Raw genomic sequence first — 14,242 nt, 5'->3', positions numbered from 1 at the left:
AATTAATCAAAATGCCACCACTTATGATACCTCATCCCACATTAGATATTAATATGATTATTAAGACATATAATAATATAAGTTAATTCCCATTGACAACTTGAGATTAAAATTTTGAAGGTCACACGGTTAGATTTGAAAAGTTACTAGGTTAATTAGTGTTTGGACTTGATTAGAAATGATATTAACTTACCATATTAGTAATTTCTTTTGACTCAAAATAAAAATGTAAAAATTTTATTAAATATATTTAAAATTTTCCTGAATGGTTTAAAATCCTTTTTAAATGTTATAGTTTTTAATTACGAGATATAGATAGAAGTACTTTCCTTAAAGTAATGAAAATTAAATAACTGTATAAATTTTTTTTTTGGCTTGCGCTGCTATTTGATTTTTCAGTAGCTAGAGCTATGATGCAAATGTGCGGGGCTTTGGTAATTTATCTTGAAGGTCATCTCGAATCTTTCTTTCGCTAGTCACCAGTGCATTGGGTGCCTGAGTTGCAATATCTTCCTTCTCCATTGTTCTTCGCATTTCCTGGTTCCTTTTCTTTCTGATGATGCGAGCTTTTGATAAACAATGAAGATGATAAAGATGGGCACCTTAAAATATCCAAAATGCAGAAGAATCGCAATACTTGGTCTGCCAAATAATCAATTGACTTTCTTCTTTCTTTCTTTTTTAAAAGTTTTTCGATGCAATCCTGTTAAGTTATCAATTAAAAACTGTATTAAATATTTGTGTATATTTACCAAAGATTAAAGCCAACCGTATTGACTTCAAACATTTGAAGCTGCCCCTTTACCCAGTTTGCCTTTAGCCGCCTCCTAGCAAAGTCTCCAGCATATTGGTATCAATTTTTTTTGTTTTTCTGAAGGACGAATTTTATAATAGTAGGAAACTAGAGTCTAACATTAGACTTTAATATAAAACATAGTCTGCTAATATTATAGACTTTAACATAAAATTTCCACTGCTAATAGTTATTGAGTTTGCTAATATTAAATAATAGAGCCTGTAGGGTTTGCTTTTGGGTGAAGCCACCAAAGCAATGGTTTTAGATTTTACAATATTATAATAATAATATAATTAAAGATAAAATATATTAACTTTTTTTAATTTTTGATTATCATTACACGCAGTTCATTAGTGTTAAAATTAATAGTTTATCTTAAAAAAATATTTTCGTTAGACATTAGTAAACTGTCAATGTTTTTGTTATATTGATGACGTCTTAATATTTTAAAAATAATTTTTTTATTAATTTTATAAATTATTATTATATAAACTATATTTTCATTTTAAAAATTTTTTTTCTTTTCAAAACAAAAAAGCTCTCAACTTAATCACCTCAAGGTTGGTAGCACTCCCTTGGGTAGCACAAGCCTGAGATCTAAGGTGCACGACCAGATGTTGCACTCTCTTGGCAAGGTCTGATTGGATTTGACATTTCAAGACCAAATTCAATTGCAGGGTGGTCGACTGATGTAAAAAAACATTACCGATCAACTCGAGAGGAAGAAAAACAGTGAAAAAGGAAATATATTATTTTAAATATTTTAAGTTTAGGTATTAATGCTGTTTATAGATTGTTTATTTTGAAAATTAATGAACTTATATGTAATTATAGTCAAAATTTGAAAATATCAATGTATTTTATCTTATAATTAATTATATTAAAAATATGTAAAAATTAAGATAATTAATAAAATATTTACCTATTCTCTCATATCTTATAAATAATTATTTTTTCCTCACTTCCACGCCCCTATTAATTCTCAACTATTTATCTTATTTTCTATTAAAAATATATAAAAGTTAAGATAATTAATAAAATGATATATTCTCTAACTTTTTTAATTATGTGCCCAATAAATTTTAATTTTTTATCACTTTTCAATTCTTATAATTATTAATTCTTAACTATTTCTCTTATTTTCAATTTAACTAATGGTTATGTGTATTTAATGATCTCTAATAATTATTTTTTTCTCAAGTATTTCTCTTATTTTCAGTCAACTAACTCATCTATTTCTAATCAATTAAGGATTTTTTTGTTTCAATTTATAATATTCACTTTTGAATTCTTTTTCTTCTTATGCTCTTTCTTCTTTGAACCTCAAATTTTAATAAAATTTTTTTCTTAATTTCAATAAAAAAAATCTCATTTCTATAGGTAGCTTTCTTTAAAGTTATTGAGGTTTCTATTTCTAATTAAGCATGTTTTTCTAATTAGTGTGTACACATGTTAATTACGTGAAATCCGCTGAACATGTAATAATACAACATAGATTAATGCACAAGCAAAGGGCCATGCCAAATTTATTACAAGAACTAGTAGTAATTGAAAACAAGATTACACATGCTATCCAGATCAGAAAAAAGAAAACAAATATTCCAATTATGTTATACGAAAGGGAAAGGAATTAAGCCACTTTGCTTCATTTGTCAAACCTCTCTTTCACTTATCTACTAGACACTAGCTTATTCTTTGGTCATATATATATATATATATATATATATATATATATAATATACCAGGAAATCCATGGTCCAAACTGTGAGTTATATATTTTCCTACCTAGCTATATCCTATATATAGGATGTAGTTGTCTTGTGTAAGGGCCAGTTTACGATATGTTGAAGAGTTGAAGTGAAGGTGCCGGTAATCTGATTTTCGTTAGAGTAGTATCATTTTTTCTGCAACAATTTTAATGTTATCCATTTTCCAAACTGACCTGCACTTTTCCTGCAGGCTGGTATATATCGAGGGAAAGGGAAGATTATTTGTTCAAGTCTGACCAGTACCCAAGGCACATCATGGCACTCTCTTTCATGGAAACCGTGGCCCGGCATATTGTGATTAATTTCTTTGAACATTTTATATCAACAGGCTGCGTAATGTCAGTTCTTAGAAATAATTTGTTTCATCTTTCTTATACTTCAATTTCCTTTATTTATTCCAGCATTTTATTAAGTGATTTCTAGTCAAAGCAGTTTCCCAAAAGATGATGCTTTTTTCTTTTGTTACTGTATTTTGTTAATTTATCTTTTGGACATGAATTCTGAGTTTGAAAAATTGTGGTGCAATTTGGCATCAACAGTTTAGTAGAGGAGGAAGGCACAGTTCTTACTTTCACAGGAAGCATGGAAAAGTGTTCTCTTAAAGTAGTTCTGAAAGTGCACAATCCCCAGTTTTACTGGAAGGTAGACGGACACTACTTAGTGTCGTAATTCTCTGAAATTTGGCTTTTGGCGTGGGCATGAACTGTATTTCCCATCAGTGCTGCTGACAAGCGTTTATATGTGTTTTTTGTCAGATTATGACAGAAGTTGATTTAGGCCTTGCAGATGCATATATCCATGGAGATTTTTCGTTCCAAGATAAAGAAGAAGGTCTTCTGAATCTGATCCTGGTAGGATATGGTTTAGCCATATGTATCTCAACTGGTGTTGGTACTTGCTTCATCAGAATCTTCTTTGATTTATTTGCAGATACTCATTGCCAACAGGGAGTCTTAACTCTTCCGCCTCAGGACTGATTAAGAAAAGGTTTATAACCCTCTGATAGTGGCATGATCAATTAACAACATCTAGTGGCTATTGAATATTGGCATTCAATTGATCTCCGTAGGGGCTGGTGGACACCTGCACTGTTCACAGCTAGTATATCATCTGCAAAGTATTTCCTTAGGCAAGTCTTGAGACGAAATACTCTTAGACAGGCTCGTAGAAATATTTCTCGTCATTATGACCAGGTACATGATTACGACTCCTAAATTCATGGTATTAGAAATATATATTCACCCTCTTAAATGTTGTCATTAATTTCCATTACGGTAATCTAAGCTTTGTTCAATAACTTTTCCGTAAGGATTGATTCAATGGTCTAGCACAAATTTTTAACTTTTTGATTGTGCTACTGAGGTTAGATGAATTTTGCTTAGAGGCTTTAGATTTCCTTGGTCATAGGCCTTTAGATCCTTCTCGTTCATACTTCATGATGTCGGTTTGTGCAGGATTTGTCAAAAGAAAGAGCTTACACTTTTTCTCAAATTGTATTTGCAGAGTAGTGAACTTTTTGAGTCATTCATGGATGAAACAATGCAATACTCCTGTGCAATTTTTAAGGTCAAGACTCCAGCTTCTATGGTTTTGCTTGTGCAATGTATGAGAAAAAGGAATCTCTTCCATAATTTTTGGGACTTTAACTTCTAACATGGTCATGGTCATGATCATTCCAATTTGTAGGCGGAAGATGAAGACCTGAAGGTTGCACAGCTAAGAAAAACCTCTTCTCTGATCGATAAAGTGAGAATTTATAAGTCTCATGGAATTCTTCCACTCCTTGCCATGGTTATTTGTTTCATTGTTTTCCTTTCTGACACATATAGGCAAGAATAGAGAAGGGGCATGAAGTTATTGAATTCGGAAGTGGGTGGGGATACTTTGCTATTGAAGTTGTCAGAAGAACCGGATGCAAATACACTGGCGTCACTCTATCAATGTGGTTCCATAAGAGAAGGTGTCAGATTTGCTACATTAGAAGGTTTGAGGTGATAACTCTATATAGTAGAGTTATCATAGATATTTTTGGAGCTTGAATTTTGCTAAGTCTTCTAATTTTTTTTATCCTTAAGTAGTTTTTAGTTTTTTTTTTTAGAAATAATTTAACTTATGTGATGTCAAATTTCATTTATACAAGTTTAGCTTAATTTCTTGTCAAAATCTCTCAATTCAGCCTCTGATTATTTAATCCCTTAATGTTGAAAAACATGCAAAGACTTGGAGCATGAATGCAAAGGAGGGTGTAAATGGACTTAAAAGTAATCAAACATGCTGAAGTGTTTAGAGAATAAATTAAGCCATAAAAGTTCGATCGAAGTGAATTTTGAACCAATGGAAAGCTGAAAGGACGAGTTATAACTTTGATATTCAGCACTTGGTCCAAATCAGAGCGAATCATGGTCGAAAATGAAGTTGAAAGTGAGAACCGTAGCAGCTCTGCACTATGCAATTTGAAGGAGAAAAATCATGGAAACAGAACCTCCAGCGTTGCAGCACCAAGTTTCTAGCGCTGCAGCGCTGTCTAGTGAAGCAAAGATGTCCAAGTCAAAGAGATTTTCGCTACAACGAGAATGCATTCTCGTTGCAGTGAGATATTGGGTAAATTAGGTCAGAAGGATTTTTGCTGTTGCGAAATTCCATTCTTGCTGTAGCGAAAATGAAGCTGTTTGCAATGTCAAGTCAGGAACAAATTCGCTACAGAAAAATTCTATTCTCGCTGTAGTGAGAACACGTCAGATAATGAATATTCTTGCACAGGTTTCTAAATCAAGCTGAAAAAAAGAAGAAGTATATATAGAAAGTTTTGCACTGAGAAAGAAGAGGATTTTGGAGAGACCATTTTGGGCAAAAGGAGGTAAGAACAAAAAGGCAAAAAGAAGAGGAATCAAGAGCTAAAGGATCAAAAAGTTGTAATAGATATTTTCTCACTCTAGATTTGATTTTCTCTCTCTAACTCTTTTTGTAGAATAATATTTTTGTTTGCTGAAATGTGTACTTTTCTTTTGAATATGTTGAGCTAGAGTTTTTAATCTAGGACTATGGTGGATGCTATTGTGTAGTTGAAATACTTTGGATTCATTCTTTATTTGCTTTTATGAGAATATTAATGTTTATTCAAATTTATGCTTATTATCTCATTTGTTGCTTGATCATCAGTAAGTTGAGTATGAGGCTTTTGATGATGCCTGAAAAGAACAATCTAAAAAGACTCAAATTTGAATAATATATGTTCATTCCATATTAAAAAATTAAGTGAGTGATTATTTAATAAAATAGACATATACCTATTAAATATGCATAATCAATATAGGTTTTAAACTTAATGAACTTAACTTTAGTTAATTTTTTATAGACATATAGATAGTTAATGAAGCTAGATAATTGTGTGATAATTCGATGGAGTATCATGCATGCTCAAAGAACCTAAACTAACATTGATTCTCATAAAAAATAAGTAATTAATTGATCTTGTATACTTATAAAACAATAGCTGAAACTATAGTCTTAAGCTTTAATTACATTGTCTCCTCACTATACATTTAACTTGTAATTCTTAAATTAAAATAAATTTTTAAAATAAATTTTATTTCAATTTTAACAATTTATTTTTTTTGTTGCTTTGATAAATCTTAACTGGTCACTGGTGCCGTGGGTATCTGAGTTGCAATAGCTTCTCCATTTTTCTTGTCTTCTCCTGGATCCTTTTCTTTCTGACAATGCGGGCGTTTGGTAAGCACTGAAGCTCCTTATATTCACAATTCTTTCAGAGGATGACAAACGTAGGTAACCTTAAAATATCATAAATGCAATTGGTCTGCCAAATATTCAATGATTTTCCTTTTAGCTTTTCGTGCAATCTTATTAATTTATCAATCAAAAGCTGTATAAAATATTTGTCATATTTACCAAGACTGAAGCCAACCTATGACTTCAAACAATTTCAATTTGCCTTTACCCAGTTAGCCTTTTGCCGCCTTCCAGCTACTTCTCTGGCATATTGGTATTTTTATAAAAAGAGCTATATAATAATAAAGAATGCAGATCCGGTGTACCAGGTTGCCTTCAGTCTGCTGCCGTGAACTTTTTTTTTTTTTTGAAATGCATTCATATAATTTCATTCCATTTGTGGGAATAGAACATTCCCCAAGGGTACAAACAGTCAACAAATCATAGCACTCAAAGCAGAAAAATTGGTTGGTGTCCCTTTGATTCCTATGGCATACCTTCCCAATATTTCCTCACATCGGTCCCTGCTCAGTACCCAGAAAAGAACGAAACCTACAGCTTTAGTACTCAAGATTACATCACAACAAGAAAACCCTCCCCTAAACCTGTACAATTCATCCCAGGGGCCTGAACAAAAATATACCCCATAACCTGTATACAAAATTCAGCTGACAAGATCATAAATCAGCATTAAGCAAAACCATCACTAAAGGGCCCCAAGAAAAATAAAAGACACTCAAAATCAAACAAGACAATCTCAAATCAAAAACCTCACATCACTATAAAGTTCTGTATTTGCTTGACTAACCTGGATCACCGGTGTCATTCCCATAGACTCTCAATACATCATCCTGCAGTTGTACTTCCTCCTTGGCCAATGAATACGCTCTTTGATTTGCGTCTCTCATCACATGCTTGACCTCCCATCCCACAAGTTTTTCCTTCATCCTCTCAATCTGAATCATCAATTCCCGCATTCTCCAAGGTGTACTGTCCGATTGACTTACCCGCTTAATAGCGTTTGAAGAGTCGCTTTCTATCGCTAGATTTTGGTCTTTCCTCCATCTTTACAACGCGAAGATTATAAAAGCTTCCCTTATTGCTAATATTTCAGCTAAATTTGAATCAGCTGATCCTATGAATTTGGAAAATATGACTTTGACTTCTCCTTTGTGGTTCCTTAGTATACCACCAATTCCTGCAAGCCCTAGGTATTCTCGTGCCGCCCCATCGACGTTAAACTTCATTTGGCCTTGTTGTTGCAGTTCCCATTCAACCCCCGTTCTTTCTTTGACTTTCTTTTTGGTTTGATTTAACGTTGGTAGCTGTCTATATTTGTCTAAAACTGATGAGAATTCTTTCAGCCATTTTGCATTCCCCCAAGCTGCTACTCTCAACCCTGCTGAATCCCGCTGTCCCCCTCCCTTCCTTCGAATACCACCTCATTCTTGCAGTTTCAAATTGTCCACACAGTCCCGAAATATGACATTTTCTACAACCTTCCGTCTTTCGTACCTACCTGGCAATCGTTCCAAGCTTCAAAGAATGTTCTTGTGTCTTTTGGTGAGCTCCATAAAACCCCCCATGCCTTGCACCAGCCCGTCCAAACTTTTCATGTTTCAAAACACTCAACGAATAGATGTTGACTTGTTTCCCTTTCACTGTTACACAGCACACATTGCATTGTATTTCCCAAAGGCACGCCTCTTTTTGTTAGTTCGTCTTTCACCGCAAGTTTACCATGGAGGAACTTTCATACGAATGCCTCCACTCTATATGGTGTTAGGTTTACCCGTACTTGTTTCCAAATACCATCTACATTATCATTAACAATCAGTGCATATTTACGAAAAGACTTGGCAACGTAAATTCCATTTGCTTCTCTTTTCTATACCAAGTCATCTGTTAATTCTTTGTTAATCTGGAACTCATGAAGGGCTTCCCTCAGATTCTCTCATTGCTCAATCCCTCATCTAAACAACTGTCTTCCGAGATGTATATTCCAGATTCAGTTTCTCCTTCCCATCAACCAAATTCAACGATTTTACTATTTTTATTTTGAGCTAACGCGAAAATTATGAGAAAAGCATTCTCTCCATCCTTTCATCTTATGAAAATTTTATATTTTCTCCATTGCCCACTACAAAATCTAGATTAGAGGAAACCTACTTACATGAACTAATCATAAACTATTTGGTGTACCCTCGGCTGCAGTTGAAGCTGCCTGGCTGCAGACGAGGCTGCAGACCATTGTGTACCTTCGGCTGCAGTCTTAAGTCTGCTGCCATGAACTAATTGGCTGCAGACTCGATGCTCCCTGCTGCAGATGAAGCTGCAGACTTAGTCGGGTCAGATTCGGTACGACATTATAGCTTTACCTCAGCTCATATTGGTATCAATAATTGATCACATGCAATTTTTCTCTCGTTTTCCTGTTTTTTCTATGATGGGGACGAAGAGATTTGCTAAATTATATTACCCCTTACAGATTTTTTTTTCTTTTGTTTTCAATGATTAAGGTTTCTGCTAGAACAATAAGTTCAATAAAAGTCTGATTAATAATTCATTCACTGAATCAGAAGTGAACAACATAGAAATACAAGGCCAAATATTTTCCTTTAGTTGAAACTGAAGAGGTATGGATGAAATCCGGCTCCCCTACTCTCCAGCTCTTTACTTAATTTCTCTCTTTGGGAGAAGAGAAAGTAGTTCATAAATCAGAGAAAAAGAAAGACCTCTTTTTAATGGAAAGTAATCCTCTTGGTGTTCAATTTCTATGACTGGAATGTGAATAGCATTATGATCAGATGATTTGCATGGAAAACAAAACCACATTTACCAGACCAGTTAGACAATTACTTGCCAAATCCATACCTCAACAAACCTGTCTGCATCTCTTTTGGCGTTATTGTCCTTAATTTAGGCTACTAGTCTGCATAGGCAGCATATACAAGACAAAGACCAGGTGCAAATGAAACTAGAGAAGAAAATTCTAATACAGAGGGAACTAGCATAGGATTAACCCGTCTTCTCCTTGCCACCCCTGTGCATTTGTGCACAGTACTCGAACAAGCTACCGTCAAAGCATCGTCTTACAGCTTCCTTAGACAGCATGCCCTCGTCATCCCTTGCAAGGACATATAGTAACCCCCACTCCAACTTGCTAGCAATCCTACATTTCCAAGCCATGATCAAATGTTAGAAGAAAGGTCTCCATGAGAAGGCTACTAATTTGAAATGGAAAACAATTGGGCACCGAGAAAACAAACCAGCCAAAGAAGTCATAAGCCTGTCGGTTCCCCTCAGTCATGTTCCAGATCTCTCTGAGTGTAAACTTGTCCGGTACTGTACGAGCATATTTGCTAAACATGTTTTCAATGTACACTGGAATAAACCTGCAACCCCGTTGCAAAATAAGAATGGTAGAACAAAGTTCATGTTCTATGAATTCAGTGATGAATACATCATGGCGGATTTATTGTCATCGATTTCCTTAATTTCCTTTGTCACAGAAACAAAACAGGGTGCACATGAACTTGACAACAAGACTTTTGTCAAATGTTGTTGCAGGAAAACAAAATGGTGCCTTGCTTAGTATACATGCTTATTTACCTCCCTTCGGTGTCGTAAGTGCCTGAGTCACTTCCATGCTTCGCTCTGTGTATGTTGTGAATATATACAGGGAAGAAAGGTGAAGGCAGCCACCCCTGCAAAAGGAGCATTGAATATTTTCATTGTCATACTCTATAAGCTTCTGTTTACTTCTTGCTCGAGCACACATTCTTTCTGAATTTAGATGCCATGTAATGTAAAAACTCCTCAAACAGGTTCTCTTTGTTATCTGTTCATTTAATTGCATAATTTAGCTTCATAATGAAGCATAAATTCCTTTATATAAAGCTAAATAGATGCATGATAAAGACATAAATATGCTAGCAGATGCGATACGGTCCATAATTGAGTGTAAAAGTAATATTGCTTTCCTTTTCACATTACTTTTCCACTTGCTTAGCTTTTTCTGTTTCCTCCTGATAACCCAGCCACAAATTTTTTCCATTCACAATCAGGTAAGAAACAAAGACATTGAAGCCACTGAAGATTTCCAATTCAACATTTGAGTTACAATCTGGAAACCCAACATGGTAGAGAAACAAGTTCCATAATCATAAGAGTAATAGTCAGCGAAGCAAACTTACTGGAAGTGTGACATAGCTCAATGCAACATTGATGGCAGCCGCTATGACAAGAGAGGCAATTGGATTGAAGCCAATGGCTCGCAGTCCTGTTTTAGAAATGAAATTATCATTTTAATTGGTCAGACAATTTTAGGGAAATGAAATTCGAGCGGCAGTTAGGTTGTTCACCAGTGAAAGTCTCCCAAGGGTAAACGATTCCGTTATCATCTTGGTCGAAAAATGCCACATGCTGCTGAAGGACACTCAATTGGTTATGCCTGCGGCCTGGTGTTCCATTTGGGTGTTCTGTATCCGGAGCCACCAAACCTCTGGCCATATCTGAGTGTAAATATACATATAAAACAGAGAAGTTAGCTTAATTTCTTTCAATACCATCGTAGATCTTTTATGCATCTACAAACCTAGTGCATGGTGGACAGCAAAATTAAAATCCCACAAAAATAATCGAATGGGGTAATTTAGAAACGAATAGCCTTTCCTGAAATTGGGGGCGGGGGTAGAACTTAGAAAAGTAATCTGATACCAAGAACTTACAAGGTTTCGGGAGCTTGTCTTCCAAGTCATTTCTGACTCTCCTCTCATAAGTCACAGGTGCAAAAGGAGCCTCACTTGCCAGTGCCTCATTTTCCATCCCGGAAGCCATTTCCCTTAATTTCTCACTGGGTTTTTTTTGTTTTCTTGTTATTCTTCTTTTGTGCGAAAAGGGCAGCTTAGCATCTGTTTATATAGTGATTTTCCTTGCGTGGCAGCCATGCAAGGGAGCTCGGTGGCCCACTGGCATGTGGCATAGACTTATGCTTGCCATGCCAATTCCTCTTTTCACCCCCAACATCTGGCATCTTCAGACAAATGGGTCCAATGAAGCTGTCGGCCATACGCTCACCAAGCAATTGAAATCAGCATCCAAATTTCCTTTTATTTATTTATTTTTTACATTTTCTAACTTTATTTTGTGCCCCTCTGGCTTATCAAGTAAGCAAGAAAGGATCAATTCCGAAAGTAACAGTACTAGTGACCCCGGGACAAAATTGAGGCACGTAACCCAAATAAATTCAACAAGTCTTATCCAAATGAATTTACAAGACTTGAATTTTACTCTGATTTATTAACAAATTAAATACTCAAATGTTTCATTTGAAAACTTTCATTAAAATAGAAGTTTGATTTGATATAATGGAAGTTGGAATAGGAACTTGACTACAATATATCTTGCCTCAACCTTCAAGAAATAATATAATATATGATACCTTAATTAACTATGTATAGAAATAATACATTAATATTGTTCGAATATAACTCTTTATATTGACAGAGTATATAATATATTAATATTACATCAAATATAAATATATATGTTTAAACTTTAAGAAAGTAAGTTTCAAATATGCACTTTTTATTTTTTATTTTTTGAAATCATAAGGATTCGAGAACTTTGTATAAGAAATAAAAATAATAATAATTGATATATTTTATTTTACTTGATAGTGATAGTATATCAAATATAAATTCATATATATATATATATACTTATTTTAATAAAAAATATTTTTAATTGATTAGTAATCAAAGTTTTACTTAAGTTCTAAACGTATCCAAGGAAAAAAAAAGCAGGATGAAACCACAAATGGGCCTTAAGACAAAGCCCGTCAGAAAAAGCCCATTGAAATATAACTCAACCTTGTGATAGTAATATTTTAAGCTGAAGCCTAAGGCTCATTAACAGCCCAAATCCCAAATCGACAAAAGAGAACCCAAATCTGAAGATTCATTCTCATTTTCTTTCCGCTTCCTATTCGAAGAGACAACAGGAAGTGAAAAGAAAAACAGGAGGAAAAACGTATGGCAAGTGAGGCGGCGATGGAAGTTAGCGCCCCAGCGGCTGCGGCAGTGGAAGCAGAGGTAGCGGCAACAGGTGCAGAGAAGCAGCCACATAAGCTTGAGAGAAAGTGGACGTTTTGGTTTGATAACCAATCGAAGCCCAAACAAGGCGCCGCTTGGGGTACCTCTCTGCGCAAAGTTTACACCTTTGACACCGTTGAAGAATTTTGGTGGTATTTTTATCAAAACTCCATTTCTCCATTTTGTCTATATTATTAAGATCTGTTAATTTTTTGCTGGTTTTGATTGATTATGATTGTATTTCTCGGCTCAGTGGATTGGGTTTGTTGTCGTTTAAAGAAGTTCTTTTCTATTTGGGTTTTCACTTTTCTTTGTTTGGTTGCTTTCTTTAGTTTCTGATGTGCTTCTGTTGTTTTTTTTTCTCTATGATTATTGATTTGTTGGAGATTTTGTTTGTTCAAAGAGGAAAGGGAATTTTGCTTTTTGTTTTGGTTCCTAAGAAATGGATTGTCATTGGAGGTTGTTGTTTTCTAGGATATGGTCATATCTGAATTGTTAGCATGACTTGAGTTCATCAAATTTGTCCATTTTTCTTATGATTTAGTTTATTGATATCTCCCCTCTGTAGCTTCAAGGGAACTTGAGTTTGTTTCTGTTATTTGCCTTGTTATTTTTTTTGTTTAATTTGAAATGTGAAACTCAAAATACTTTTGTTATGCTGCAGTTTGTATGATCAAATATTCAAGCCCAGCAAGTTGCCTGGAAATGCTGATTTCCACTTGTTTAAGGCTGGAATTGAGCCCAAATGGGAAGATCCTGAGTGTGCTAATGGAGGAAAGTGGTCTGTCACTGTCAACAGAAAGCCTATTCTTGATAACATGTGGCTTGAAACTGTAGGCTTCTTGTGTCCTGACTGTTATGTTTACAAATTTTTTCTTATCAATAGTAGATGCATAGTAGTTTGGCTGACTGAGCGGTTTTTGTTGGGCAGATGATGGCATTGATTGGGGAGCAATTTGATGAAGCAGATGAGATTTGTGGTGTAGTTGCTAGTGTACGCCAAAGGCAGGACAAGCTTGCATTGTGGACTAAGACAGCTACAAATGAGGCTGCCCAGGTCTAGATCTTAGTATTTATTCATACTTTGAAACAGAATCTATTTGTTTGTTGAATTAGGAATTCTGAGCCGTTTCTGAGTTAGTTTTATTGCTTGAGTTCTTATGGGTCATGAGTTTTTCTGCTATAATCTATCTTCAGTGATCACTCTAAGAAATTGCTTCAAGTTTATGTACATGGAATATTTGCTCATACTGTTAATGATGGTTCTACTGCTCCAATAAGTCAATACCATGTTCACTTCTATCTGATTGCTCAGTCAGTGCAGAAATTTTCTTTTAATATTTTTAATGGTCTAAGGCTTTTGTTGCAAAGATGGATTCATGCTTTCATTTGTAATGGAGAAGAAATGGAACTATATATCTAGGGGTACCCCTTTCATTTCATCCTTGATTAATTTATGAAGAATTAGACAAATATAGCATGATGGCAATTGACGCATTGTTGCAGTTGGGCATAGGGTTATCTTCTAGGGTTGATGTTTCCTCTCACATTTATAATATAGTTTCTGATCTCTCAATAGCTCATTTTTTTGGCAAGTAAACTATGTTTATAATTTTCTGTTTCTAAAAGAAAGAGTCCAGATCGCATTACCATCTTGTGTTGTTGGAATGCATAATTTGCAGAAGCACACTGAAGCTCTGGTTACTTAGTGTCATTTAGCCCATGCTTCTAATGATTGGTTGTGTCCGTTTAAAATTCTGTGAATGACATACTTATTGACGATGTTAATTGGAACCCTGTGATGTAGATGGGCATTGGGAGGAAGTGGAAGGAGATCATTGATGTCAATGATA

The 14,242-nt window shown here is 34.7% G+C and overlaps 2 protein-coding genes across 2 annotated transcripts; one reads left to right on the top strand and one right to left on the bottom strand.

Annotated features, from left to right (window-relative positions):
* Positions 1-9,011: 9,011 nt before the first annotated feature.
* Positions 9,012-11,182, bottom strand: LOC110421196 (peroxygenase-like). Its single transcript, XM_021434710.1, has 6 exons — positions 11,025-11,182; positions 10,659-10,808; positions 10,491-10,576; positions 9,907-10,001; positions 9,564-9,689; positions 9,012-9,466 (listed from the first exon to the last, which is right to left on the bottom strand). The coding sequence occupies exons 1-6, from the start codon at positions 11,131-11,133 to the stop codon at positions 9,313-9,315; spliced, it is 720 nt and encodes a 239-aa protein (XP_021290385.1). The 5' UTR covers positions 11,134-11,182; the 3' UTR covers positions 9,012-9,312.
* A 1,044-nt stretch (positions 11,183-12,226) lies between these two features.
* Positions 12,227-13,452, top strand: LSP1 (Eukaryotic initiation factor 4E protein). The gene is made up of 3 exons (XM_021435463.1): positions 12,227-12,541; positions 13,054-13,222; positions 13,321-13,452. The coding sequence occupies exons 1-3, from the start codon at positions 12,330-12,332 to the stop codon at positions 13,450-13,452; spliced, it is 513 nt and encodes a 170-aa protein (XP_021291138.1). The 5' UTR covers positions 12,227-12,329.
* The last annotated feature ends 790 nt before the right edge of the window (positions 13,453-14,242 follow it).

The sequence above is a fragment of the Theobroma umbraticum genome, unplaced genomic scaffold, assembly GCF_002168275.2.
Source record: "Theobroma umbraticum cultivar Fairchild unplaced genomic scaffold, ASM216827v3 scaffold_130.0, whole genome shotgun sequence".
Lineage (NCBI taxonomy): Eukaryota > Viridiplantae > Streptophyta > Magnoliopsida > Malvales > Malvaceae > Theobroma > Theobroma umbraticum.
Note: the sequence above shows the minus strand (reverse complement) of the source record. Positions and strands in the feature narration are given on the sequence as shown.